Below are 27,704 nucleotides of genomic sequence, written 5' to 3'. Positions count from 1 at the left end.
TCTCATTACGCTGTTGTCATAAGTTTATGGCTTATGGCTGATAAACCCTGTTCATGAAGAGCTTTAAAAAACAAGCCAAAACAGCTTTAACAAATTTATCTTTTTTTAATCCCCTTGTGGCATACAAAATGACCCAAAATATGAAATTTCTAGCAATGTCATTCCTTAATGGAAGTTTTAAAGTGAATTTTTTTGCTATTGTTTAGGAGGATACCAAACTACTTGAGGGCATTTTTCACTGACAGGATAATCCATCTTGATGACTTCCATTGACTTCAAAATTACATTATGAAGTAATTATAGTATTTTTCTCACAAACATAAAGTTATTAAGCAGATTAAAAAGAATCAAAACTATCAGTGTTTTTACTTTTTTTCCAATTCTGCATTATTCTTGAAACTTGGAACGCTGTGGATATTTGCTTACTCGTGGTGGTTAGATGGGAAGGAATGGGTCTTTTATGCCTTAATCAAACATTATTTTTCGTTTTTTTCTTTTTTTTTCAAATACATAGTCTGCAGATTATTAAAATTTACATGCGAGATAGTAGGACCTTGTATTTTTAATTATTCTCTCACTAACTGTATCCTAGCCAGTGTCACAAAATTAAAATATACATATACCAAGCAGGTCGTTTTCTCTAAAAGACTAATAAATACTTCATTTTTACGTATTTGCATTATCTGTCTTTCAGCTCACAGTGGGAGCGTTTGCAACATGATGGTGGAGAGCCTGGGCAGTTAAAAGGTATAAAACACAGTAACTGTGCAGGGGCTTGTAATGTGGAATGTGCTTTTCAGTTTGACTTGGTCTCTGTCATCTGAGAACACATGAATGAAACTACACAGACAAGGCTTCCTGTTAGTCTTCTGTTACAGTTCAGGGTAATCAAGGTTTTTTGAGGCGTTCTACAAAGGACTATTTTTCCCCTATCATGTATACTGGGAGTAACCTTTCCTAATAACCTTTGCAGGTAAAAGCAGTCTTCTTTACATCAGTATTTCTTATGTAAGAAGGGGTGAGGAGTGGCCTGACCCCTGATGGTCAAACCTCTGTGTGCCAGCTGGCAGAATTGTCCAAGTAGGGAGAAGAGAATGTTGTACCTGGTGTATTGCACTGGATTAGCACATTCCTAAACAAACACATGTCCTGTGTCCAGATTTCTTGGCAAAGAGAAATGTCAGAACTGCAAGCGTTCTCTTTGTTCTTTCCTTGAACAAATAGAGCTTTGATTTTATACTTCAGACAGGCTGGAAAGTTGAATCTCGATATATTTGTCAGCCTTCATTTACAATTTAGGAAGGAATACTAAAATATTTTCCTGGTGATGTCACTTGGTCGTGGTCTTTTGACCAGTTTGTAGTTTGGGAACACTTTTTTGTATTATTTATCATGACAAATAATTTCTTCAGATAAGCGTAATCATCAGACTGTTTCCTGTACTTGGTTCATGATTGGTGAATTTTCAACATTTTTGAACAAAGGAGTTTGATTCAAAGTGTTTTTATTAAACTGCCTCCCAGATGATCATGAAATATTTTGCCTGACAAGCCCAAGAAGGGAGACTTCATTTAAAATGCATTTTCGTAGGTATATGTAGTAAGAAAAAATGTCATGTTGTTAAACAGCATTTGATAGCAACATGCTTAAAAAGAAATTCTAATAAATAAAATTCTAACTCTAATAAAGGTATACATCATCAAATAGTTCTGTGTATGATACAATATTGGCTGACCAGAAGAATGGAGAAAAACCAGATATTTTTGTATTAAACTAAATTGTGTATCTGTAAGAGTTTATTTGGTGTTGCATTTTATAATTAGCATGCAGTACAAGAGAATCTCTTGATTGTAAATGAAACTAAAAGTGCTGTTCTTTTGTGCTTACATGAGAGGAAATCATGATTAGCTCTCATCTAGAATACCTCTCCTTATAGTGTGGACCCTGAATCGTAACTTTTGAACATATTTAATTCTTTCATCTTTATTTGCTGATATTTGTGGATTAAAGCATAAAGGTACAGGTACTTCACAGAACAAGGAACAAGAAACTCTTGAAGTAAAAAACTGAGCAAAGAGGGCATGAGAGAAATGCTTTAATGGTTTCTGTAGTTAGCCAGCTGATGAAGGATGGTTTGATGATCCTATTCTTATGCATAAGCATGTAAAACAAGAGCAGGGGACTGTGAAGGTAAAAAATACAAAGTAAAAAAGAGGGGAAGCAAATGTTCACGAGGCTGTAGTTCTTGTGGGTTTTAATGTGTGTATTTATTCTTAATTAAGTATACATGTGTACAAAGAGGCAAAATCAAATGGATCAAGTTTAAAATTTTTAAAACATTTTCTTTAGGATATAGAACAGTGGCTAAAAATTGTTAGATGAACTATTTTTCAGAAGTGCAGCACTGCTGCATTCTTCACCATGTCAGCCTTGTTCCTGGACAAGCTGTTTGGTGGTCTGGAGCAGTCTAAAGGTTGAGTCTTGAAAAAAATTGCCATTGTATTTAAATAGCTCTCTTCATCTGCCTTGTTTGCCAGAAAAATTCTCTTAAATGACAGTAGTCTGCAGTTATTTATATTTTTTTTTCAGGAAGATTTATGAATCTCTGATGCTTCACATACAGTTGCTGAGAGTCCAAAAAGGTTTCAGGATGCTAGTTTAGCTTTGTACCATGCTTCTTGGCCCTTCCCTGAGTTTGTATCTGTGATAATAGAGCTGAGAAAGTGGCCATACTCATTTAGTTATGGCACTAGAGCAGGAGAGAAGGAAAAGAAGAAGAATGCAGGGAAGTCTAATTTGAAGTTTGTGGATGTTCAGACTGGTTTTTGGTTAACTCATAAACTGTTTGTTTATTTTATAGGACTTTCAGCACATACCCATGTGGAACTTCCTTATTACTCCAAATTTCTTCTAATAGCTGCTTACCTTGCCTCCTACAATCCTGTTAGGACAGATAAGAGATTCTTTCTTAAGGTAATAAGATTAATTTCTTAGTGCTATTAACTGGATTCCTGCATAGTGAATTTCCTAGTTTGAAACTCTTCAACTATTCATTTTGAGCTCTGTTTCTGTCTGTGCTTCATTTGATTTGAAGAGCAGCTTTCTATAGATCACATGCTCTGATGGGGTAATGATCACCTAGTGATTATAAATGTCTAATAAACCAAACTTCCTCTTCATGTCAAATTATGCATAACATTGTTGCACCATGAGCACTGTGCTTTGCTTTTCTAAGTTGATACAGCTTTGTTTTGAAAAGATTTTAGTGGAGTGACTGCAGTGTCCTTAGTTATAAGCCACACTTAAATTTCCAGAGTAAGGTACAAACCACAACTGCCTTGGCCTTTGATGAGGTAAAATGACTTAGTGCACTGTTAGGTTATTTGTGAGGTTCTAAGTTTCTGAAACAGAAACATACAAGCAGTTGCTTTTGCAGAAGGTGTGGTTACATTGGCTGATACATGTTGCATTGAAATGGTGGTAATGCATGTTTCAGGATGAATGTATTAATCGTTACTACCAAATCCTGGCCTAAACATCATTTTCTGTAAGATCCTGCCATGTACAAGTTGAGGGGTTTTTTTTTCTTCTTTTTTCCTCTGGGCTAAGTTGTGGTTATACTGCAGACAAGTGCTGTAGTGCTATTGTTGTCTATCTCTTCCTGACCCAAGATCTTCAAGCTGCTCAAGCCTGCCTCATTGCCTCATTTTAAGTTATTAATTTGACAAAATGTAAGTGGGAAGACAGATATCAGAAAAGAGATGGGGCAGATGGGCTTTCTATACATTTTACCAACTACTACAGTATGTATTGATACATGCATGTATATATAAGTGTATGGTATTCATGATGGATAGGTGTAACCAGTTAAAATGAGGGCAGGACAAATTTGTAAAAATATTATTTTCTTCCCTCTTAAAAAAAAAATCATAGATACACATTTTGAGAAGTCACTACACTTCCTAGTGATGATATGCTAGTACATTTTCAGTTTAAACTGGTATGATCTTACTGAAAGCTGTAGGTGTTTTACCCTTCTATTTAGTCCTTTCCTGTATGGAGGGTTACTTGTAGTAAGTGTAGATAGGCAACTTTTCTTTATGGACAAGGCTTGTTCTTTGCACTTGGCTGAAGCATTTTCTGTGTTAGAGATTTATTTGCTGAAGAATTGTTTCTACACAGAAATGGGAAAGCATGCAAGAGTCAAGTCTGTAAGGCACATTATCAAAATGTGCCACATTCTCCTTGTGTTTACTGAGCAGCCTTTTCAACTTAATTCTTTTCCTTTCTCCCTTTTTAGTATCTCTGAGTGAGTTTCCACTCTTGCACATGAACTGTACTAAACTTTTGTATAATAAACATGATTTTCTAAGGTTTTTGAAGCAGGGACCATGAAGCTATTTCTATCAGTGCTATCAGATATTTTTCCCGGGAACTGGTGAGTCAGAAGTCACCATTTTTCCTGCGTGTCATTTGGTATCAGTTAGTCCTTCATAAGGTCTAAAATTGAACTTCAGAAATAGCTGCATCTCAAAGCCCAACAAAGCCAACACTTCTGGGGGGGTTTCAGGCTGGGTGTTTCTATGAGTCATGCGAACAGTGAAAATAGAATATAATTTTTATCAGGTTTGTAATGAGATTCAGAGTAGATCACGGAAAAGTATCTTCTGGAGTGATTTAACTAAGGACTGGTAGAAGCAAAAGGGATGCAAATAAAAGATGGTAATTGAGCTGCTCATCTGCACTACTCTATAGATGCTAGGCTGTACTACAGCTAAAAATAAAGTCACAGTTTGGGGCAACCTGGAATGCTAACAGCCTGACAGAGCAGGGAAGTGATAATTGGTACCACTGCTGTTAGTTATGTGAAAATTCAAGAGCTTTGCAGTAGATTGAGAGAAAAATATGAAGCTGGTTTGGAAGAAAGTCTTTAAAAACAAGAAAGAATAGCTATATTTATGAATTATATATGAAATCTTTAATAGAAAACAGCATTAAAAGTGAATTGAAAATTAGCTCTTAATTTTGTGGGGTTTTGTGCTTGCACAGAAGTTGGGCACCATATATACCACACAGAGATCCCAGCATAACCTGTAAAATGATGAATGCAGTTTGTTGTGATCCATCCCAAGCATGCTGTGTAACCTCAGGCTTGATCACTTTCCTGTCCGAAAGGTCATGGTTGTCACTGCAGTCATTTTTCCAAAGTCATGATATAATTATTACTTTGCTGTCTCTAAGTGTGTCTGATATGTATTCACTGAATTAACTGGGTTTTTTTTAACCAGAAAAACCATGTGAAGTGAACCTTTAAGCCCTGTCTAATATTTAGCTCTTCAGAAGTCAGTCAAGAAAAACCACATTTACTGAGATAATTTTGACATGGCTGAGTATTGAGGGCCACAAATACTAAGTACAAGATTTTAAACATTATAATGAAAAAATAATTCCTTCATTTGAGTTATATTTTTCCCTGATTCCTTGAGCATGCTTATAAGGTATACTTCTTAGGGCTGTGGAAAAAATCATCAGGTGATGAAAGAGCACCTGGCTATGTTTAAAAAATATTACAACTCTCCTCTAATTTTACCTCACACCTCATCCTTCATGTCTCTCTTGGGTTTTTTTGTTTCTTTTTTAACCCATTCATTTGTAACACTTTTTACTATATTTCTGCCCTTGTCTTGCCCTCACATTTTCAATTGAGATCCAAGAGCACTTGATTATTTTATTTCAATAGTCCTTCCTTTCTTAAGAAAATTTTAAGAAGGTGCAGCTTTCAATTATGTTCTTTCCTTCAACACCCACCCCTACCCCTTTTTCCTCCCCTCCTCCTTCCTTTTGTCATTTAGCTCAAGAACCTTGAACTACCTTTGTATTGTATTGATTAAATTCCTGGTTGTCATTCTGCCAGCTTGTGTACCATCCAAATTCTAAAATAGGGTCAATAAAAGGTGAAAATTCTGGTGGATTTTATACATGGATACATTTTAGAAATTAAGATAGTCATCATCTGTCTTTTTCATTAGATGATTGAGGATATGAGGAGGATGAAGTCATATTAAAAACAAATTTTTACTACTTCTCATCAATTCCTGAGTAGATTAAAAAAACCCAAAACTTATGCACGTCACCAGAAAATATTAGCATGTTGTGTTTTGGCTTTGCACCATTTGGGACAAGGTGAAGCAAGAAGTAAGGCAAGTGTAATTTTAGGGCTTATAGTAAGAATGATTGGTAGTAACATCAAAGGCAAATACTGGAAGTGTAGTAAAGTAGTAGACCTAGTGTAACATACTACTGTTTGTCGTGTATACATTCTTTGTTGACTGTGTTAATTATCTTTGCTCTTGTCTGTTGTTTTGCAGCATCATGGGAAAATTAGAAAGACCAACTTCATGAAGAAGCATGAGAAGGTATGTATTTTATCTTTCTAAGCTGAGCTTGCCAGCAAGTACTTTCTTTCTGCTGTACTTGTGAGTTTGTATTTCATTTTGTGTCATTGATTACTGTAGAAACAGCAGAATTGCAGAAATAACAATTTTTGGTGCACTTGTTTTGTATGATACAAATTTCTGAGAGAGACATTTTTATTTTATTGAAACTGTAACATGAAATTGTCTCCTAAAGCCATATTTTTGTATACAACAAAGTGTGTTTCATAAAGCTAGTTAAAGGACATCATAAGTGGAGTGGCCAAGTATCAGCATTTATCTCAAAAAAAAAAGTTATATTCCTTAAGAGATTTTTATAGAAAGAATTCTATAGTGAAGGAATTGAAATACAGGGATAAAGAATTACAGATGTGGTGTTCTAAACACTCATTTACTTCAGTTGTTGTGACAGTATACCTTTGCTCAGAGAAGCTTGTCTAAAGTGTTTTACAGATCAGATTCACCTAACTCTCGTGGGTGCCTGCATCTAAACCAGTTTATAGCCCGTGCAGAGCCAGTTGATGCAGTCATTGGAGTGTAGGGTGTGATTTGGCTCACACTAAAGTAGGTTCTACCTTCAGGCAGATGAATTGCACCACAAATTGTATTGATTACATTTCTACTGGCTGTATGGGAACTGAGGAAACTGCTTTGGCAGTCTGTACCGGCTTGGCAGGAAGCTGACATTAGATGAAATAAATCCTTCCATAAAAGTTTAGGGTACAGCAAGACTAAAAATCTATTTTGTGATTCTTAACTATGTCAGTCCAGAAGCTGTGGGGGTTTTTTTAATTAGAACAAGTGAATCTTGTGAATGACGAGAAGAAACTGACTTACCATTCTGTTAATTGCCCTGTTGCTGATAAAAGCAGAATTTGTTGTGTTTCTTTGAATGGTTGTCCTGGAACAATGCTTTTCCAGTTTAGTGACAAGTGAGAGATCTTCTTGGTGAAGCTTGGTGAAGCAATTTTTGCAGGAGTGAACTTTTTCACATATCAGTCTGTCAGAAGATCGAATGTGTTGGTGTGTTTATCTTGTGTGTCTGCTTCAGCTTCAGTCTAGGATTTGTTTTGTATCAGAATTTATGGCTTACAGCTGAACCTGCTTCATTTATATAGCAACCAGAGAAGTCTGGAAATACGTCCTGCATTACAAAAAAAGGGAGAGGTATTGTTCAGTCTTCAAGTACATGCTAAAACGATTGAAAATTCAGTCAATTGAGGTTAAGGAGTTTCTTCTTTTTGTGCAGATAATTGAGCTCAGGTTAAGCTTTTAAAGAACACTTGGGGTTCTCATTCTTGTTTGTGACATTTTAGAATGTGAATAAACGGCTTGCAATTGTGGGATGGTGAAAGACTTAGGCTAGGTAAACAGAGGGAACATGAAACTGGCACTGCACATAAAAAGCATGGGCACACATAGTGGCAACTGAGGGAAGGTCTTTTTGAACAATGGATGTATTGCCTAGGTGGAAAGGTTATAGAGGACATACAGAGTTATTTGATGGCTATAAAACTTTCTTACCGGGTTTTCTGACTCTTTTTGTTTTTGAGAGATGTTGAGTCCCTTGCATTTTTATAAATACTATCCTTTGTAGCATTCTGCCTTATCTCCTTGCAGAGGATGTGTAAAATTCTAATTCTTTACCATGTTATGTTTCAAGGAATTTCTAAACCATTGTTACTCTTCCAAGAATTTATTCTCTTAGAATTAATTCTTCTGCTTTTTCTAGAGGGAATCATTTCTTTTAGATAATTTGAAAGCTCCAAACAGTATTCTGTCTACATGTAGAGCAAGAAATTTCTGAAGTAACTGTATATACTAAGCAGAGGATCAGAGATTGCTCCATGCTAACTGCATTTGCTAGCTTCTTGGAGTGTGCTGTTTTTAATTAATCTGTTTGTTTGTTAACAGTAAAGAATCTGCTTTACAGAACTGGCATGTGTAGAAGCAGAAGGGCAAGTGATTTTACAGTTCATAGCTCACACCACGTCTGCATTCTGTCTGAGGATGCCATGCTAGAGTCTTGGCTATGTGTTGCAGCAGGGATTTCTGCAACATATATAGGACATCGAGGCCCGTGGAAAAAATTAGGGACTGATTCTTGATAGATGTTTTAGAGATCTTTATTCTCCAGCTGGATGGCTGGCGTCCTCCGCCTGAAGAACTGCTGCAATCACAGGACCAGCAGGGTCTTCCCCCGGGCAGGGGAACACAAAACAACCAATGGAGAACAGGATTGACCAGAAAGTGGGGAAACCCCTCTAGCCCAGGGTCCCCTCCCCCAGGACCACATGGCAGGGGGGAGGGACCCCAACAGCTATGTGTTTCCATGATTCTTCACACAGCTTGCTTTGTTAGCCAAGAGGTAGCTTTGGGGACACCTCCTGGATTTGAAAAGTTAAAACATGTATTTGAAGTCCTTTTTTGGTTTTCCTGAAGAAATGGGTGGTTGTGTTTTGCTGATGACGACTTAATGCCACAGAGGTGCTTGTGGTATATTTGAGGTGTTCTTTCCCAGAAGCATTTTGAAACAAACTTTGCCTTGAAAATCCTCTTTAGTCTTGGCTGCACTGCTAGTAAGAAGAAATCACTGTACACTACAGAAAAGGCAACTGGATGTCAAAGTAGAGAGAATTAAATACAAACCTAAAATAAAACAAGTATTTCCCTTGTAAGAACTTTTGAAAGTGTGGGTCATAAATCTCTGTAGTCCTAACTATGCTGCCCAACTTGGAATACTGCCCAGTTCTGCCTTATAAACTGTACATCTCCTTTTTGTAGAATTGGTTATTTTGAAAATGCTTACCATTGAACAATCAGGACTTTGTGTATTTCTTTGAATTTAAGTGAATGCAATGTTACTACATACAGCAATCTGTAATGCCTATGAAGGCCATCCTTGTCAGCTGAGGTGTGAGGTATGTAAGGTGCAAAAGAGCTCTGTAGATGTGAAGTTGAGTAAATATGATGTGTTCTGATAACACAGTTGTCTGTAGCTGGCTGGTAGCTCATTATACAGCAGCTTTTACCAGCCAAGAAGCTGACCTTGGGCTCAGCCATCTGAACTCTTTATTTTAGTCAGCTAAACCTGTGGGAGGCATGTGCACTCTGAGTCTTACACTCAGCACTCTTTGTGTTGCCTCTAAAATACTCTGTCCAGTTTTGTCCTCCTTCTTTAGAAGAAATCTTTAAACTACCTGCCAACACAAGCTGTTCTGTGATTCATTCTTTGAATGCCATAAAACATAGCCTTTCCTCTTTATTCCTTAGATTGGGCAAGGTCATTAAATAAGACAAGTAAATGTATAAATCTAGTGACAGGAAAGTTGGCATAAGGTCCTCTGTTACAGCTCAGAAATGTTCCTATTAATTGTGCAGTTTGAACAGTTGCCATGCCAAATAGACTTTTTGTCTGTATCTTTTTCTTGATCAATAAGCATGTATTCAGTGTTTTCCATAACATATAAGTAGGCGGTATGAAAGACTACTGTGAATCACAGTGCTTCCCCAGAGGCCAAAAAGATGAGATTAACATCATGTGGTACTCCAGGAAAGACCTACTGGATTAAAAAGTGGTGTTTCTGTTGCAGACCAGCAATCACCTCCTTGGGCCAAAGCCATTTCCCCTGGACAGATTGTTAGCAATATTATATAGTATTGTGGACAACAGAGTTGCTCCAACTGCAAATATATTTTCCCAGGTGAGTGTGTATTTACTTTTTTTTATTTGCTTTTTAGTGTCTGAAATTCACAAAGTTCTAAGCCATCATTCTAATTAAATGTAATGAGAAAACAACCACAACACAACAGGTAGTTTACACTGAAGGTTCAGAGTAATATTTATCTGCATTACTAGCTGTGAATCCAGTACTTCATCTGTGTAATGGTCTGAAATCTGCTAATAGCTAACTTTTTCCCTGATCCTGGACTGTGGTCTGTGCTGATCAGTTCTTGGTTTCTCTCTGAAGTCTGTAAGCCCATTTGCATTTCGGGCTAAGTGTATAAATGTTTACTGTCCAATGGCTGAAATTAGTTACCTTGTAACACATGGTACAAAAATGTAGTGGTGAAGAAGAAGCAGAGGGAATAAGGTATTTTCAGGTGAACAGTGTTTGCTGTGGTACACATACGTACTGTTTTTCATTTGAACAAAATTTAAGTCTTGCAGAGAAAAGTATCCCGTTTCACTAGATGGCAGCATAGCTACAGAAGTGCATTGAATTAAGTAAATCTAGTATTTTCTCTAGAGCTCTGGGTTTGTCAGTTTGTATATTGACCAATTCTGTATAAATATGATTTTCTACTATCAACCTCATTCTTAGATATCATTTTCACCTTAGAAATTCTCAATTTCTTTCTGCTTTCCAGCTGTACTTTAATTTACTGAATTATTTTCTACCTTTCCTTGTTAGATACCAAGTTTAACCAAGTAATATTTCAGTTTACTGTCTGCATTAATGTAAAGTTCTTGGGACATACATGTTTGTTTGTAGGACATTAGCTTTGTATTCTCTTATTTTTTGCTATCAAAAGCATTTTGATATACACTAGATGTGAATGTATTATCTAACAGCATTTTACAGTTATATTTTCAAAATTAGTATAGCTGCATATTTAACAGGCATTCCAGGTAAGAGAACAAATGTTATTATTCCGATGTTCAGTTAAGTAGTACTGAAGACGTAATTTGGACATGGTATAGTTCCACCTTAGACTAAATTACAGAATGAGCAAGTTCAAAGAAATGCTTCATTCTAATTTAGAGTTTGCACTAGGTGGCAGTGTTATCAAAGAATAGTTGTAATTCTTTATTTTCTGAATATCTGGAGATTAGGCTATAAAAATATTGTATTTAATCTTAACTGGATTAGGGCAAAGAATTTAAAATTAAATCTGTTTATATAAAAATTGAATTCTATAAATTATTTAAGACTATTTTAAGTTATAAAGCAATTTTTACATTAAATTTTAATTAAAAATATTGAAATGTCCAGTGCAAAGTAATATAAAATACAACAGAACTTAAAATAGGTTTGAAAAGTAGTTTAATCTAGGCATCATATTTAACTGCTTTTTTTTTCTTGAATGGTTTGAAACAATTTGCATTTCACTGATTTTTGTCATTAGTTGTTCTGTAAATACATTTTTCAAATGAAGTGAATATTTAGGAGCTGGCTTATCCTTAGCAGTATTGATACATTTTACTGTTAGATTATACAGTCTTTAGTTTTCTTGTTTGTGTGTACAGCATGGAAATCATTATAAAATTGTACAGAAGTTTAATATGCTTTAACTCAAATATTTGGCTTCTTAACTGATTCACGATTAATTTTTTGTTCTCTTTAATTTGTAAAATCAAGGGCTGTACATGAACCAAATGCATATTAATTCTCCCCATGTACTGTCAGAAAATAGCATGCCTTAGCTTTAAAATTGATCAACAATTGCAGTCAAGATTCAAGAAGGACTAGGAGCTGCTTTAAGATCTGTCACTTGCTGATTTCATGATATTTCTTATTGCTTCTTGTTTGCCTGTATAGTTTCTATTCACATGAAAATTTTGGTTATTAGCTTTTCAAAAGTGAAACTTTTATGCTAATGAGCAGCAAAATTTCGTTTTTTCTTCTAATGGTAGGTTTTATTGAAAATGTTTCATTTTTCTAAATAGAATTTCAACTTAAAATTTGAATCTTAATCTTTTGCCATTTAATACTCCTTAAAATGGTCTCATACTCGTTTTAAGCAGAGTTAGCATGTTTGGTTTAAAAGTGTGGTCTTTGCAACCAATACAAAACTAAACGACTTCTGCTGTAACTTCTTGTTGTAGTTAGGTTACAGGAGAATGAATTGGGCCCATTCATTTTTGGTTTTTCTCACTAACTAGTGTAAGGGAGTAGCACCGGGGGGAAGAAAAGTGCTTCCTTCTTCTGCAAATGAAAATTTTTTCAGTTACCCCCTTAAAAGTTGAAATTTCTCTTGGGTTTGTGCTCTTTTTAATCAAACTTTTCACGCATCCAGTAAGGATTTTTTGAGAGAAAGTTACGGTAAGGTTTGGGGGTTTTAATTATAGCTTCTTGATCTCAGTACATACATAAATTGTCTGTATTCATTTGAGGAGTTTTCACTGCTCATTTTTCTCCAGAATATTCACTGTTTTTCTTACTAATTTGTTATGATACTGTTTTTTTAACACATTGTGTATTAGTATAACAGGTCACTGAATTTGTTTAAATTTATTTGCTTATTTTTTAAGCCAAGAAGTTGGAGGTTAGAGAACTATTGATTTCTGCAGCCATTTGAGAGGATGAGATCTTAAAATGTTTTTCTTCAGATACAATTTTGTATAATATTTTAACAGATTGAAGATGATATTGCCATCAGCAGTGGGCAGTACATTCTGTGCTGGGACAGAACTTGCAGAGTTGATGGTCTCTTTGGATATATGGCTAAGCATGTGGCTGAAGTGTTTTAAAAGATAAAACATGGTGAAAATGTTGAAAAGAGGCTAATGCACTTTCACACAGTGCAAAAAACAATGTGACTCTGGGGCATTCAGTCTGCATCCTACAACAACAGAGAAGTCAGAGTTTTCTTACTTGGTACAGCAGGAACAACCAGGAGTATTATTTGCGTGCCCATATGAACCCACTGAATATAGTGCAGAATAGGAAATATTCATTGTGTCCAAGTGCAATTACAACAGAATGGAGGGATACAAAGAAACTTCATAAAACCTCCTGAAAGCGCTTTCTGCTAAGGTTCCGTGAGTGTTCAGTTCTGGTTTGTACAGGAGTAGTGTTTTCTTTTAGGCTTCCCACAGAAAATAGAAAGTCAGAAATACAACATAATGCTCTTCATAAAATGTGCCTTAGTATAGGTCACAAATGAATTTATGCACAAAGCATTGGGCAAGAATTATCAGCACCAATTTAATTTAAATGAGGTCATTTTACGTTGAAGAGGCTGTTCTTATCACAATCAGTAAGCAAGCAGATATTGTTGTTATGGTTTACAGGCCAAAATTAACCAATGCTTTTTCCTCTAGCAAAATTATTCAGTAATTGCTTCTTCAAGTTAATTCAGTTCTCCTGATCATTTTTCATTTTTCTAGACATTTTGTCTTGCTTCTGCTTTCTTGTGAAATAGCCTTTCATAAAGAGGGTTGATTAGATCTACTTGTAGTTTTGAGCTATGATGTCATCTAAGGTAAAAGGGAATGAAGCCATTTGCCTTGCATACTTTTGCATTTTTTATTTCTGGTAATACATCCCTGAATATTTGGAAAAACATCTATGCAGAGAGGTTTGATAACTTCTCAGAGTATATAACAGCTGAAAATTACCAAATAGGTAACTAATCAGTAACCTTGGTTCTGTTTGCATTTTCACTCTAATGCATTAACTTTGGGTTATCCCAGGTTTGGTTTTAATGTTACTCATTATATTTGGCAAATATTTTCAGATAGTTATATAGTTAGAATTTACTTCTGACTGTAGTTCATTTGCAGTCAGAGATTTCTAGGAAGGCTATTTATGAGCATATGGAGACACATCAGGTATCTTACACATCATAGTCTGTATTTCATTTATTAGACATTCTTATTTCTTTGATACTGAATATACGAAAAGCATTTGAATTTTCTTAAGAGTATCACAAATTCATAAAACTAATTTAGTTATAAATGTGTAAGAATTTGGAATGAAGGTTAATGGTCCTAAAATTTTTCAATCTGTCATAAAGAGAAATAGCATTGCAAATTGTCCACAGAGTAAGAACTTTTTTTTTGAAGTCAGAATAAATGCAGATATGAGATTTAGAGTAGTGCGTTAAGTGCCATATGATATGGGTCTATTAGAAATACACAAACCACTGATGTACATAACATAGTTCCAGCTGGAGGGAGCCAGAGGAATGTAGTTTTCTGTAATTAAGGGAAGAAAAAAGTGCCCTTTCTTAGAGTGTAAAAATTGAAGAGATTTTTTTTTTTCTTTTTTCTTGCTTTTTTGTCTGCCTTACATGAATAGAATAAGAAATACCTAAAATTCTGTATGTAAACTGGCAATTTACCTGTGAGATTTCTTTGTCCCTGTTGTGTTGGAAGCATGCTTTATGGCTTTCTTTTTCAGATGACAATTTGATGTTTAAACTACCCTTTTTTTGTAAATTGACAGCTATGGTAAAATCTAAGTTGCAAGATTGGAACGATGCCTGGTTTTGTTATCTACTTGATTTGTATTATGGCTTATATATGTCATAGCCTTTCTGGACACCAGATATCCACATCCTGATTATACTTCTGTTACTGCATTACATTACATTCCCTTGATGTAGCAATTTGATAAAGAGGAATTTGATTCTATGATTCTACAGTTCTGTGATTTGATTCTATGAGTACCGTCAGCAGGTTTTTCCAAATCGAAAACACTCTTAATAGCTTCTACAAGCTCAGATTGTGTTAGTGTTTAAAAATACGAAGCTTTTCATTCCACGTTTGACAACTCTTGACAGAATAAGAATTATTCATTTTTGCTAGATCAGCTGTATTGTGTTCCAGCTTTCATTGCTGTTACAGGGACTCCTCATAGGAACATTTTGCATCTGGCTTTAACATTATTATTTAATGCTAACAGAATACCCTCTATTTAAAACGTGAGCAGGTAGGTGAATTTCTACAGAAAAAGCTCTGGTTTAAGATGTGTGTTGTTTTACACTGTTCCCTAAGAGGCCTTACAAAGCAGAATGAAGATAAGTGGAGCCATTTTTATTTTCCAGTATGTAAGAAATACAGAGCATGTTCTCATACTGGTTATATGTCAGTAAGTAGATTAATCTTTAAATTTCTTTTAAACCACTTTTCTTTGCTTCCCTATTACTGTGAAATTCCCTCAGTGTTGTGCTTGTCCTTTTTTTGGATAAATGGATAGAGTCAGTGCTAAAATTTTACCTGAAATAATTGAGAAGTTCATAGCAGACATTAGCTACATAAATGTGGGGGTGACTTTGGAAGAATATATTTCTATCCTGTTCTCAAATTAACTTAGCATTTAGATCTTTATGACCAAAGTTTATATTGAGGTGAGATTTCTTGTCTTCTGGTTGAATGTTTTTAAAAAAAAGCTTTTTATCTCATAGATAATATTGCAAACCGATTCAAGACGTCATTGAAGCATATCATGCATCTGATATTGGAGAGTGTCTTTGCTTTATACACCCATAGGCGCTACTACGATTTGGTAGACTTGAATAGTTGTGTACAAAAATGTTTATATGTTTGAATAATTATTTTATATGTTGTTGAAAGATGGAATTCTTAAGTAGTGAATATTCAGAAGGGAGATGATTGTGAAAGTTATGTTTCTCTTGGAGCTTATTGTGTATTTAGATTTTTTCAAATTTTGTTTCTGGAATATAAGCAAATGTATTCTCATGTATTTCCCATTTTTATCACTTCTTGAGTTTTAAACTTAAATTACAAGAGAGGATGTCATCCTCTGCTTCTGTCCTATTGATTCAACCTGAAAATGACTGTTTGCATTTCACTGTCCTCTTGCTTCAGAGGAAGGTACATAAAATTGCACAGCTTAATTCATTCTGACCACAGGAGTTGTCATCTCTGGAATGATCCTGCTATAATTCCATGCAGGGGGAAGCATTTACTTTTACAAAAAAAATTGAACTATATGGGAAAAGGTCTTAAAAGCTTATTTTTGAATTTTCTTTTCTTTTTGAGAACTATTTAGAATTATGGAATACCTCTCTATCTGGTCAAGCAGAAGATCTTTAGAGCTCCCCAATGACAGGAATGATCAAATACCAACCGTAGACTCCGGGCTTATCTCATTCTCATTACTGGTCTAAATAAACTTCCCGTCCTCTTTCAGTGTGTAGTGAAGATACATAAGACACATTTTGCCAGCACAGAATATCTGTTAGTCTTCTATAATGCCATATATCTCACACAGCATTCATATAAAATCTGTATATCCCTGCATGTTTATTGTCCAAGTGGGTTTGTAGTGCAACCTTTTGATCCTGTGACTTCATGGTTGCCCATACCTAAAAGATTATTTTTGTATTGTTAGAACATCTTTTTTAGCAGCTGGCAATTTGTAGCTGTGGGGGTATTTTTAGACAATTTTATATTATTACTGTTGTATTTGATCCTAGCTGGTTTTGATCCTGTATCCTTTTATAGGTATATGATGCATCTGACACACTTTATTTTCCTGGATCTGGCTATTGGTTAGAAAGTGCAGTAATCTATTGATCTCATTGTACTGAATTGTATTGATCTCAGTACTCTGTTGATTTTCTGTAGGTTTGGGAAGATGGTGGTAAGAGGTAATAAATAACTCCCATTTTCTCATTTTCTGTTACTGGTTACTGGACTAATCTGGCAGAAATTCATGAGCTGAAATGGGAACTTAATGTGATGCACAGCATGGTGACATAGTTAGCACTTAGGCACCAACTATGGCAGCCTGAGAGAGCCTGCTGTTAAGCAAAAGGAAAGGAGAAAACATTACTTTTAACCAAATAGCTGACTCTATTTTTTTTTTCAACTCTGAGCACAGCTGTGAATAAAAATAAAAGTATTCTTACTTCAAGTAGTACTTTCTAATTAAAATTGTGAAGAGACTGACGTGTGATTTCTTCTAATTTTAATTGATACAGAAAAGATCTTTTAGAAAAACTAATAGTGTTTTACCTATGTTATGTTGTTTGACCTAGTTTGATCTAGTTTTCATTTTTGGAGGTATATTGATAATACAGCTTTACAATTTCTTAGGATGCTTTCTTAATCAAATTCTATTCTATTCTATTTGAGTTGTTTCTTTACACTAATTTAAAGTAGAAAACTTACCTTATTTCTGTGAAGAGCTTATAGTAATAGGTTCCTGCTTGGCACTTAATCTACGTCTTAAAAACAGTGTATTGAAGACAAATTGTTGTGAATTATTGAAAGCTAGTTTAACGGAAGAAATTTTGGTTATGACAAGGCAAGGACTATTGAGAGGGAAGGGGGAATGAGGACTTCAGATGAGATGAAGTTTATCGGGAAGATAAAGAGACTTCCTAAGTATCTTCTCTAGAACATCTTACTAATTCTAAACTTCCTTGCTTTTTGATGTTAGTTTTTTATTTGTGTAGCATGTCCCTAAGAATTTGCTGACCAGGATGTAGCTGTGTTTAAGGCTTTGTAAAATTGATTTATTGTAAATTTGTACTTTTCTATATATAATCAAATAGAAATTGTGATGGAGGTAGGTATGTAAATTTGCTATGTAGTGATGAAGAGTTTATATACTCTGTGAATCTGTTAATAACTTTCACAAAGTATTCTTGTGGCCCTGTGAACATGTTATATATTCCCTTGTGCCTTTCACATGTCTTAGATTGCATGCTATATAACCTAGGGAATGTGTTGTATCAACCAGCAGTTTCTTTAACTTCTGTTCTCTTGGCGCATTATTTGTAAATAGTATTTGAAGCTTCAAATCTTAACTTATCTATGAAATGTGTTAGTGTATCAAAGAAGTAAATATGAATACATGAAAGACAGACCAGAGTTTTCCTCCTTCCAAACTCTGTCCTTTCCATCCGTTTCTTTACACACTTATTTAGAAATTGGTTTCATGTACTTACTGGAAGGAACATCGTTTTATACTCCAGGAACAAATTCGTGCTGTGTTTACATCAAGCAGTTGCAGCTGAAGCTTGTTAGTGATTGCCTCCCCAATTAAAAAAAAATTCTTCACTGTGGTACATGAACTCCTATTGTTTGGAGATAAATAATCGGCTCATCCCCTCTTTAGGGAAGAACAAAGAACATAATAGTACATCTGGTTCATGTGTTAAGACAGCAAAGATTAATTAAGCAAGTACTGCACAACCTCTCTTGATAATACATATATCTAAAAACAGCCTGTATAAGTTTTTTAATCACTTTGCTTTAACCATTTAGTGTATGCAGAAAGTCTATTCCAGAATCACCAGCTATTCATGGAAGTAAGATAGGATGCAATACTGAGATAAAGCAAATTAGGGCATTAGGATAAAATTCATTAGTTCTCTCTCAAATCTCTTGTTTTAAGATGATATGCCTAGAAAGATATGATTAAAGACTAGAAAGAACCTTTCAATCCCTCAGGTAACATCATTAACACTCTTTATAAATTTCGTCTTTCTTAGAAGTAATTGGCTGTTTTTTCTCACCATTTGGAGTATGACCTGTTTGGGGGAAAGAAACATCTCTTTATTGAGCATTTGTGTAGAGCCTGGTTAATTGAAAGACAGTTTCAAAACTAGAACTAACTCTTGTGGTTAAATAGTTAAATAAATAGTTACAGTTACGAGTGCCGTGTTTCTTCACATCCCTGGTAACTACGACTAATGTAGAATTTAGCTGAAAGGCTACTAAAGGCCAATTTTACCTGCTGTACTTCTTGCTGTCATTGTCTTTCAGCCGAAATAGCTTTACTAGCTCCTTAGTTCACTTCAGTGAGTTGTAGGGACACAGATATCCTGTCAAGATCTTCTTTTGACAATCCTTTGCTTATTAAATATCTTTTACTTCCCTGCACATAGAGTAATGAATGCAGTTGCAACTTCAGTAGTAGCAAGAAAGATGGTTCAGAATCATTGGTCAAAGAGTTGACTATAATGTTATATTCTCTTTATTGATGTGCTTCTTGGACTGGTTCTTACATGGTCTCTTGTCCTCCTGTCCCTGCCTAATGTGCTCTTACTTCTCCCTACCTATAGTTTGTTCTTCTGAGGTGTTTATACCCCACCTCTCACTTCAATACAAATGATTTTGTTGTATCACATGTGAAATAGATTTGTAGCATTGTATCTGTACCAGGGACACGTTCTGTTTTTTTATGAGGTTGAAAAGTCCTGAGACTGTGCACATGAACAGTGTTAAAGCATAAGGTAGCAAAATGGTACATTAAAGAATATGTTGAATCACTTTGGTGAATGCTTGTACTGTTTCTGCCCTGCCAGCTGCAGTCAGTTCTAGCTACTGACTTTGTGCTTGACACCCCTCCTCCCCTAAAGACCCTCTGCTGCTGGCTGTGTTCATTTGATAGCAGATAGTGGGGCTTGCCACAGTATCTTGGACAAAAGAAGCAGCTGCATTGCAGTTAATTTAAAAGAGAGGATTTCAAAATATGAAGCTTGTTCACAAAAGAATGCCTCTTGGTAGATGAGGAATTGTTAGGAATTTACATAATCTCTCTTCTCCATCTATGGAAATGAAAACTGAAAGATATTTGGGGGGAGCAATGTGGAAAATTGATAGTACGGTGTGAGTAAATCTCGTTTACGGAAAGTTTATATTATTCTTAGTAAATGTTGCAAATATTTTTCATTTAAAATATGAAGAACAACAAAACAATGTGAAACAAATCCTACTTAGACTTGGAAAAGCTGCTATAATGATGATGATAATTATAATGGCTGAAAATGGTGCTATATATCTTGAAGTTGCATAGGTGCTGTAAAAAGTTTATGTCCTTACCCACTGTATGATTTAATTTCTCATGTTAGGTGGAGGAGGGTAGATGATAGAAGAAATAATGTGATAATGTGGTATGTGTCTGAACAATAGAAGTACATCTGAGCTAGTCAGTGTGCTTTTCTAGTTAATGCGGAGAAACAGACATGCACCCTGATGCAGACATGAGCATCTAAACCCACTCTGTTAATGAAAAGTTTTAAAATCTGTACTAGCTTTCAATGAGCCATGTCCTGATGCACTGACTCCTTCATCCTCTAGAAATGGAATCAAGACGGCCTCAGATGCAAACATTTGCATTATAGCTACGTAATGCTATTCTATCCCGAAGAACCAAGTGTTTCCTCAGTAACTATTCTGAGTTTTTTGTAAAACAAATGGAAAAGCCAACATCAAATATCCCTGTTTGTATGTCATATTCCTTGTCAAAATGCTTGCAGACTGGGGGTAGTGATTGATTTGTACACCTTCCCACCAATTCCTCCTGCAGATTAAGTTGGGCTCTCACTCTGCAGTGAGTACTTGGGAAGAGCATGCCCAGGGTTGCATTGCATGGCTGGAAAGCTGGTGTTGGCCTTCCTATCCCTTTTTTCTGGACTGCTTTTGCCTTATTCCTAAGGATGGGGTGCTGAAATTCTGTCTCTTTCTAATAGAAACTTATTTTGCAGAATTCTGTGATGATGACCTGTTATTTTACATCTTAGAACTTGCAATCTGAACCCTACAGCTTTGAACTGTATTTCAATTACAGCAACTATAGAATAGCTCAGTGTCTTGTGGAAAACACTCTGAAAGTGATGTTTTTTGATGTGAGAATATCGAATATGTCAAGAAAGGATCTTCTACCTTTGTTTTTTGTAATATGAAATAAAAGAGGTTAGGTATAACCTCTGCAAGTGCAAGCCATAGAACATTTACCAAAAGAATGAAAGGCCAGTAAGTTATTTGAATTTCAGGAAGTGTTTTAGAGATAAAATTTAAAAATATTACTGAGACTTAGTGTGGATTTTTGGGCACGGTTTAACTGAAACTAAAATTGAAATATTTGAAGACAGATCTAGTTTAGATGAGCAGATGCTGATCTGTAGGTGTGTTTCACTAACATGTGATGGTGCAACTTCAAGTTCATTCAGATGAACATTCATTACCCTGCTGTTATTGATGTAGAGAAAGGTGTTTTAAAAAAACAAACATGAACAAAAACCCGAAACAAAACCAAACCCCCCAAAACCAGACAAAAATCTCAGTTTCAAAAATTCTGTACTTTCAAACTCTTTTCAGATTGTTGTCTTGTTTTCTAATTAGTAGTTATTTATGAATGAGATAAAATTTATATATGTTGCCATTTCTAACAGGACCAGCTTCTAGTGTCCGTAACAGTTCTCATAGAGAATTGAGAGGTATCTTTCTGTGTGTATGTTTTTACATACTTTTTTTTCCTGCCTGCTCACCTGTCATAAATGTTTCTTGAAACAGAATGTACATGAACTGTGGGAGCTTCATCATCCTATTGTGAACATACTAAAACATTCCACTATAAGAAATAGGATATACAGGCGGTACATCTATGTCTTCTGAAAAGTTCTGAATTCAGACTCTGGTTAGTAGTGAGTTTAAAAAAAAATAGGAGAGGTGGTAACTGGGATGTTTTTTGAAAGACATAGCTAGAGAATATGAAGATCCAGGTTGGTCTAGTTTAATAATTGAAGAATGCTGGATGTGTTGTTGACCATCTGTGACCTACATAAAATGAACAAGTGGGTGTTCCATGTTCTAGATATCTCGGCAAGAAATATGAAAGAGAACGTCAAAAGAGGAAATAATGAATCATATACATAAAAAACCCCTGGTGTAGTAGATACAGTAAACAGATTGACTTAAGAGATTACCACACAGACATGAGAAGAAAACTGAAGATTGTTGTTATAAAATGATCTTTTCCAGCCTTTTTTATTTATTACTAGCATATGGCCTAGGAAGACTTTTTGCAACAGATATTTTCTAGTGTGGAATGGCCTCTAATGGATGTATGACACTGATGGTGTAGAGAAAAGCTTTTTAATAATTTGTGTGACTATAGTGCTTGTGAAAGATGCTAGACTGACAGTCTAGAAGACTGGCAGTCTGAAGTAATCTGTTCTGATTCACTGAACAGGTATAGCAGAGGAATCAACGGCACATAATCTCTGTATTGCTTTTTAATTGTATCCTGAAAAATCTACCTTTCATTTTGAGCTGACTGATTCTTAGTTAATAGTGACAGAGAGTTGCTGTTCACCCTAGTACTAAGCTCTTACAAATCAGCTTTTGACATAGAGAAGCTTTCTGTTTAAATCAACAACTTCTGTCTAAGAACGTGATGGGCTTCCAGTAGAAGTAGTGAAGGGGGAAGGATGGCTAACAGGCAACACGTGGTGACTGGAGGTACTGCACAGTATGCTGGTCTGCTGCTTGGCCTTGGCCTTGGCCTGCCTTTTTGCTTCCCTCCTAGATAAATCATTGAGACCTCGCTGGTTTTAACCTTGCAGTATGCAATTTGTGGGACTAGCCTGTGGAATGCTCTTTGGCCAGTTGATTTAACATGTTTTCTGTGTAGTTGTGACCAGAACCAGACCATCTCTGGATGACTGGGAGAAATGAAAAGGTACAGGTGGAGATGTAGCATGACAGTATCTCCTTAGCAGGAAAGAAATCAAGTTTTATCCATGATTGGATTAACACTCAAACCAGTATCTTCTTCTCATCTCCCATATCAAAAATAGCCCAAATTTTAATTCTGCTCAGTGTCTAGAATTCCCTAGAGTGAGCCAGTCTCCAGTCCAATTTGCCATCTCCATCTGGCTCAGGTGAAACTTCTGTAACTACATTGTGCGTGGGCACAGGAGGTAACTCAGTGTGTTGGAGTGATGAGGAAGAAAGGTAGCAAACAAGATAGGGAGTCATCAATATGACAGGAGATAAACATAGGTACCTTAGATACTAAATAAAGTAATTTTTAGATACTAAAAAAGCAAATGCAAAGAAAAAAGGTTAATTATCTGTCCTCCAAAAACCAAAGGTATTTCAGACTGATTGCCCAAAATAGATGGTGCCTAAAACCTGGAAGAAGACCCAAACATAAAAATAATGAGTAATATAAACAATTTATTAGGCACTTATATGCTATTTTTAATAAGCAGAAAGGCTGGCCTCTAGTGCAAGTAATTTTATTTTTTGTTTGACATGAACAGAGAAGCGATTTGAGTCAGATGTTTTATGAAAACAAACGAGAAAAAAACAAACAAAAACCTACACACATCAGTGAAAAGTCAAGATAAAGTGGTAAATTCAAGCTGGCATGCATAAGTGGATATAACCTTAAATAAAGCTGTTCAGAGAAAGGAAAATAATTGCAAAGTGGTAACACTTTAACAAAGATGTAAGCATGAAGACTGGCAAAAATTAAAGGCTAGAAGGGAATGACTTGTGAAGAAAGATTAAAGGAAATGAACACATGTAATTATTACTTATAGCTATCTGTGTGCTTGGTGATGTTCAGATGAAGAGAGATGATCCCTACACTAATTTGGCTAAATAACTACCAGGGGATGATGAAAATGTCTGAAGGTATTTATAGGCTTCAAGGGCCAAGAAAGGATTCATTTAGAAGAGTTCAAAAAAGGTCTAAGTGGGAGTAATGAAATAAGATGAGGGGAATCTTAGCTTTGGATACTATAAAAAACCCTTCTTTTGGAGATGCTGAAGTGTGTGATAGTCTCCCCTGAAGTTTTAGTGCAATGCCCCACTGCTTGAGCTATTGCAAATGACAGTAGACAAAGGATTCAGATATAAACTTGAAAGAAGGAAGAAGAATTTTGCATTGGCAGGAGGAGAGTGAAGATGACTTAATAGATATTTTCCATCTTTAATTTCTGTGGTCTCACATGGTATAAATTAACAAAATAAGACTCATGGTATACTAGTGAAACATAATTTATGTAAATTTGCTTTAGAATAGGCATTAACCTTGATCCTTACTTCAATTCTGCATTAAGCCTTGCCTTTGATACAGTAATCTTAATTAAAACTGAATATTTCATGATTTAACTCCCTCTGCCTCATGAGCAGAACAATACTCTTATCTGTGTTACCTATAAAAGTGCAATCCATATAGAGTATCTATTGCATCAGATGATAGGTTTGCTTAAGGTCATTTTCATATGAATAAAAGTACTGACAAAGAGCAGTTTAATTTGTTTAAAAATTATTAACTCTTATTTTACAACCAAATGTTAAAAAGCTAGTTAAATAATTTTTCATGCATGTTGACTTAGGAAATGTTGACCGAATAAATACCATATTCTTTTGGGGAAAAAGAAAAACCAACAGCCTGCATGAATGAGGAAAAAAAGTAAGTATTGGCAGATGTGATGTGTGTCAAGTGTGTCATCATGTAACTGTCAATCACTGTCGTCTTCATAATACTTTTAACTGGATTAGGTTAGGTAGTAAGAGAAAAGCTGTTCGTTTTGATGTTAAATCCTAATATGTTCTAAAAGAGGCAGGAATTTGAAATGGGCATGAAAGTGTGCCTATGTTTTCTTTAATTTTTGGAGGCATTTTTGTTGTTGATGTTGAGGGTTTTGTTGTTTGTTTGTTTTATGTTTGTTTTGTCATGATGTTAGAACAAATGGCTGTTCTGGAGAAATACTGGATTGCCCTGCGCTGCAGACACACATGACCATGTGCACACACACGCAAGACACATCCTTAATATAGGGGCACTTTGTAGTTGTGGTCACTGACACAGTACAGGCATCTTCAGGTTGCTCACTGCTTATAAATGGAGACATCAGTAGAGTGACATTTTCCAGCTTGAAAAGATGTGCAGGTGTTGTCTTACTTTGTAATAATCTACCAGAAAAAGTTCAAGGAAAGAGGATGTAATATCAAGTGATGACACTTAATAAATAATATATATATAAATATATAACTTAGTCCTAAAACGTAGAAGGCAAGCAAACCTTTGAGTATCCATCTGTATTGAAAAAGGCCATCTTTTTCTGAAATTCTTTAGTTTTGTTTTTTTTTTCTTTTTAATTTAAGTTGTCAGACTAAATACTTTGGATAAAAAAGCAGCTGTGATAAATCTTGATATCTGGACTGCTTCTTTACTAAGTAGCTAACTTTAGTGATAATTTCATATATGTCACTGGAATCTTTGGTTGTGTCAGATATTTAGTGGATCCAATGTAAGTCATCAATCTTTTTCTTCCAAATATAAGTCTAACCACTTGGTTAAATAATATTTGCCAGTCACTTTCATCAGGATTTGAGATATTTTTCCCTCATTGTTCCAGCTTTTTCTTTGTTGGCTCTACATATCAAGTTGCAGCTGTGGTACCTTGGATATCCATAGACATTACATATATACTGATATCTTTATTTCCCATTCAGAGCACAAGAAACATACCAGTGTGTATTTGTTGAGAATAATTGTCATATAAATGAAGCGATAGTGTATTTTTGGGCACAGCTGCCTTCTTATCAGTTCATTACCTTATTGGATTCAACACTTACAGAGAACGCAGGGAACAAATTTGTAAAGTTGAATATATTTATTTGTTGGAGGAAAAAAATAGAAAGTGAACAGTTGTTAATATCATATTACATTTCTAGTCCTCCCATTAGATCTTTATAGGAGAATGTAACAGCTGATCACACTGAAGAAAATGAAACTCTGGTTTTGTAGGACCATTTCCCTGCTTTTTGCCTGTGTCATCTGTGGCATTCTCAAGTGCAGCTTTCAATAGCCACAAAGAACACACAAGTTGTGGGTGCTGTGTGGGTCCCTAGCACCAGAGGATGTCATGCAGCTGGTTCCAGGGAGCCCAAAGGGTTAAATGCAGTTAAGCTTTTCCCCAGCTTTCTGGGAACCTGGCAGTGGCTTTCTTTCAGTTGCTTTGTAATGGGAGGAACAATACCTGAATTCAGCCTTGAGTTGTGTTGGAGAGGGGGAAGGATTCAGGTTATAGTGTCAGAGGCTGCAGTTGCACTCGGGCAGTACCAGCAAGTGCTTCACCCTCTGGCTGAAAAAAGTGGAATGTTAACAAGGCAAGTCTCAGATAAGACCATATGTATGTAGGGTTTTGTTGTTATTTAATCCATTTCTCTCTGCTTGTGGTTTTCTTTTTAGCTAAATTAATCATGCTGTTTTGAATAGGCTGCATTCTGCCACTGGGAACTGTAACTCAGGCTCTGGCTGGTGATGAGCCAGCCTAAAAGCAGGGAGACACAGTTTTTTGTGGTTTGCACTCAGGCAGAAGTTAAAGAGTCTTGTCGCTTGGAAGAAAATAAGCATTTAGAAACTGAAACTTGAATCCTGAGCCTAGATAATGACGATGAAAAATAACCTCCAAAAATTCTTACAGTGAGGTATCATTTTATTAGTCAACTGAATGGAAATTATGTTTCTGGATTAATGGTTAACAGTTTATTTGTGAAGGAAGTGGTCCTGAATATGTTTATAGCTATTGACTGTATTTCATCCGTGATTTCTTCAATGAGCTACTGTTACTAAAGACCACCAAGATGGTTTGGTCAGAGGAGGCTGCATGGGAATCTCATGATTGTTTCAATTTTCTGATTTCTTTTAAAGAAGGATTTGGGTTATATCTTGAAAAACAAGACAAACACAAAACAAAAAAAATATCCCACCAAGAAACCAACTTGTCATAAAGGATAAACATATTGGTGCTTGGTTACTGATTTATACATTTGTCCACATCCAAACATTGTTTTGGCTGGAGCAGGTAAGTGCAGCAGGAGTTGTTGAGGAGACCTCTGTTGAGGCTGCCCCACCCAAGTGCTCAATATGTTTGAATGTGATGATCTTTAGGACCTAACCAAGACCCAGGCACACAGGGTGTGGAGCATCTTAGGCTGAGAAGTGGGAAGCAGGAGGAGCAGGAGGCGTGTAGGGGATAAGGAGATGTAACGAGCCACAGGAAGGAGTTGCTGCTCTACTCCAAGGCAATAGGCACAAACTGAAACGCAGGAGGAATGGCAGGAAATACTTTCTTACTGTGAGGGTGATGTCAGTGCTGGCACAGGTTGCCCAGAATGGTGGTGAAATCTCCATCCTCAGAGATACTCAAAAGCTGTCTGGACATGGTTCTGGGCAGCCTGGTCAAGATGGCCCTACTTGAGAAAGAGGTTGGACTAGATGACCTCCAGAGATTCCTGCCACCTCAACCGTTCTGTGATTCTGAGTTGTGAGGGAGATGGAAAAACTGAGGTTGTAAGGGACATGAACAGAGGGTGTTTGAGATTTTTGCATTGGGACAGGCTTATGAATAGAAATCTTTCTCACAAAAAAATTTCATATTTTAGTCTATTAAAGATTTTATCACATATGTTTAATTAAGCTCACATTCTTAAAACTTTTGTACACAAAACTACCGAACTTTTGTACACCAAAATTTAAGCTTTTTAATAAAGCAAGATTCAAGGAAAGCTCTGAGGAGAGTTTCTGGCCAGATAGACTGCTAAGTCAGATACTGTTCCAATTGATAATGTGTAGGAGCTTGGGTGGGTCGGACGGTCGGGACGGACGGAGACGAGACATCTCTGAAGTCAGATCTTGGAACATGCGGTTTATTGCAAAGGGCGTGGGTACAGGGGCACTGCTTAGAGCTGCCAGCCGCAGCTCGGAGCAGGCCCAAGAGAGCGAGAGTGGAAAAGTAAGAGCAAGGAAGTAGAGTGGA

The 27,704-nt window shown here is 35.9% G+C and overlaps 1 protein-coding gene across 5 annotated transcripts in view; it reads left to right on the top strand.

Annotated features, from left to right (window-relative positions):
* Positions 1 to 27,704, top strand: part of ORC5 (origin recognition complex subunit 5) — a 68,795-nt gene that overhangs the window by 17,124 nt on the left and 23,967 nt on the right. For 3 of the 5 annotated variants that reach the window (XM_017746006.1, XM_017746004.1, XM_008642514.2), the window contains 4 exons: positions 695 to 747; positions 2,861 to 2,973; positions 6,369 to 6,416; positions 10,028 to 10,138. In XM_017746006.1, the coding sequence (XP_017601495.1) occupies positions 695 to 747; positions 2,861 to 2,973; positions 6,369 to 6,416; positions 10,028 to 10,138 (325 nt within the window). The other 2 variants (XR_001865754.1, XM_017746005.1) reach the window with 2 other exon arrangements.

The sequence above is a fragment of the Corvus brachyrhynchos genome, unplaced genomic scaffold (assembly GCF_000691975.1).
Source record: "Corvus brachyrhynchos isolate BGI_N302 unplaced genomic scaffold, ASM69197v1 scaffold239, whole genome shotgun sequence".
Lineage (NCBI taxonomy): Eukaryota > Metazoa > Chordata > Aves > Passeriformes > Corvidae > Corvus > Corvus brachyrhynchos.
Note: the sequence above shows the minus strand (reverse complement) of the source record. Positions and strands in the feature narration are given on the sequence as shown.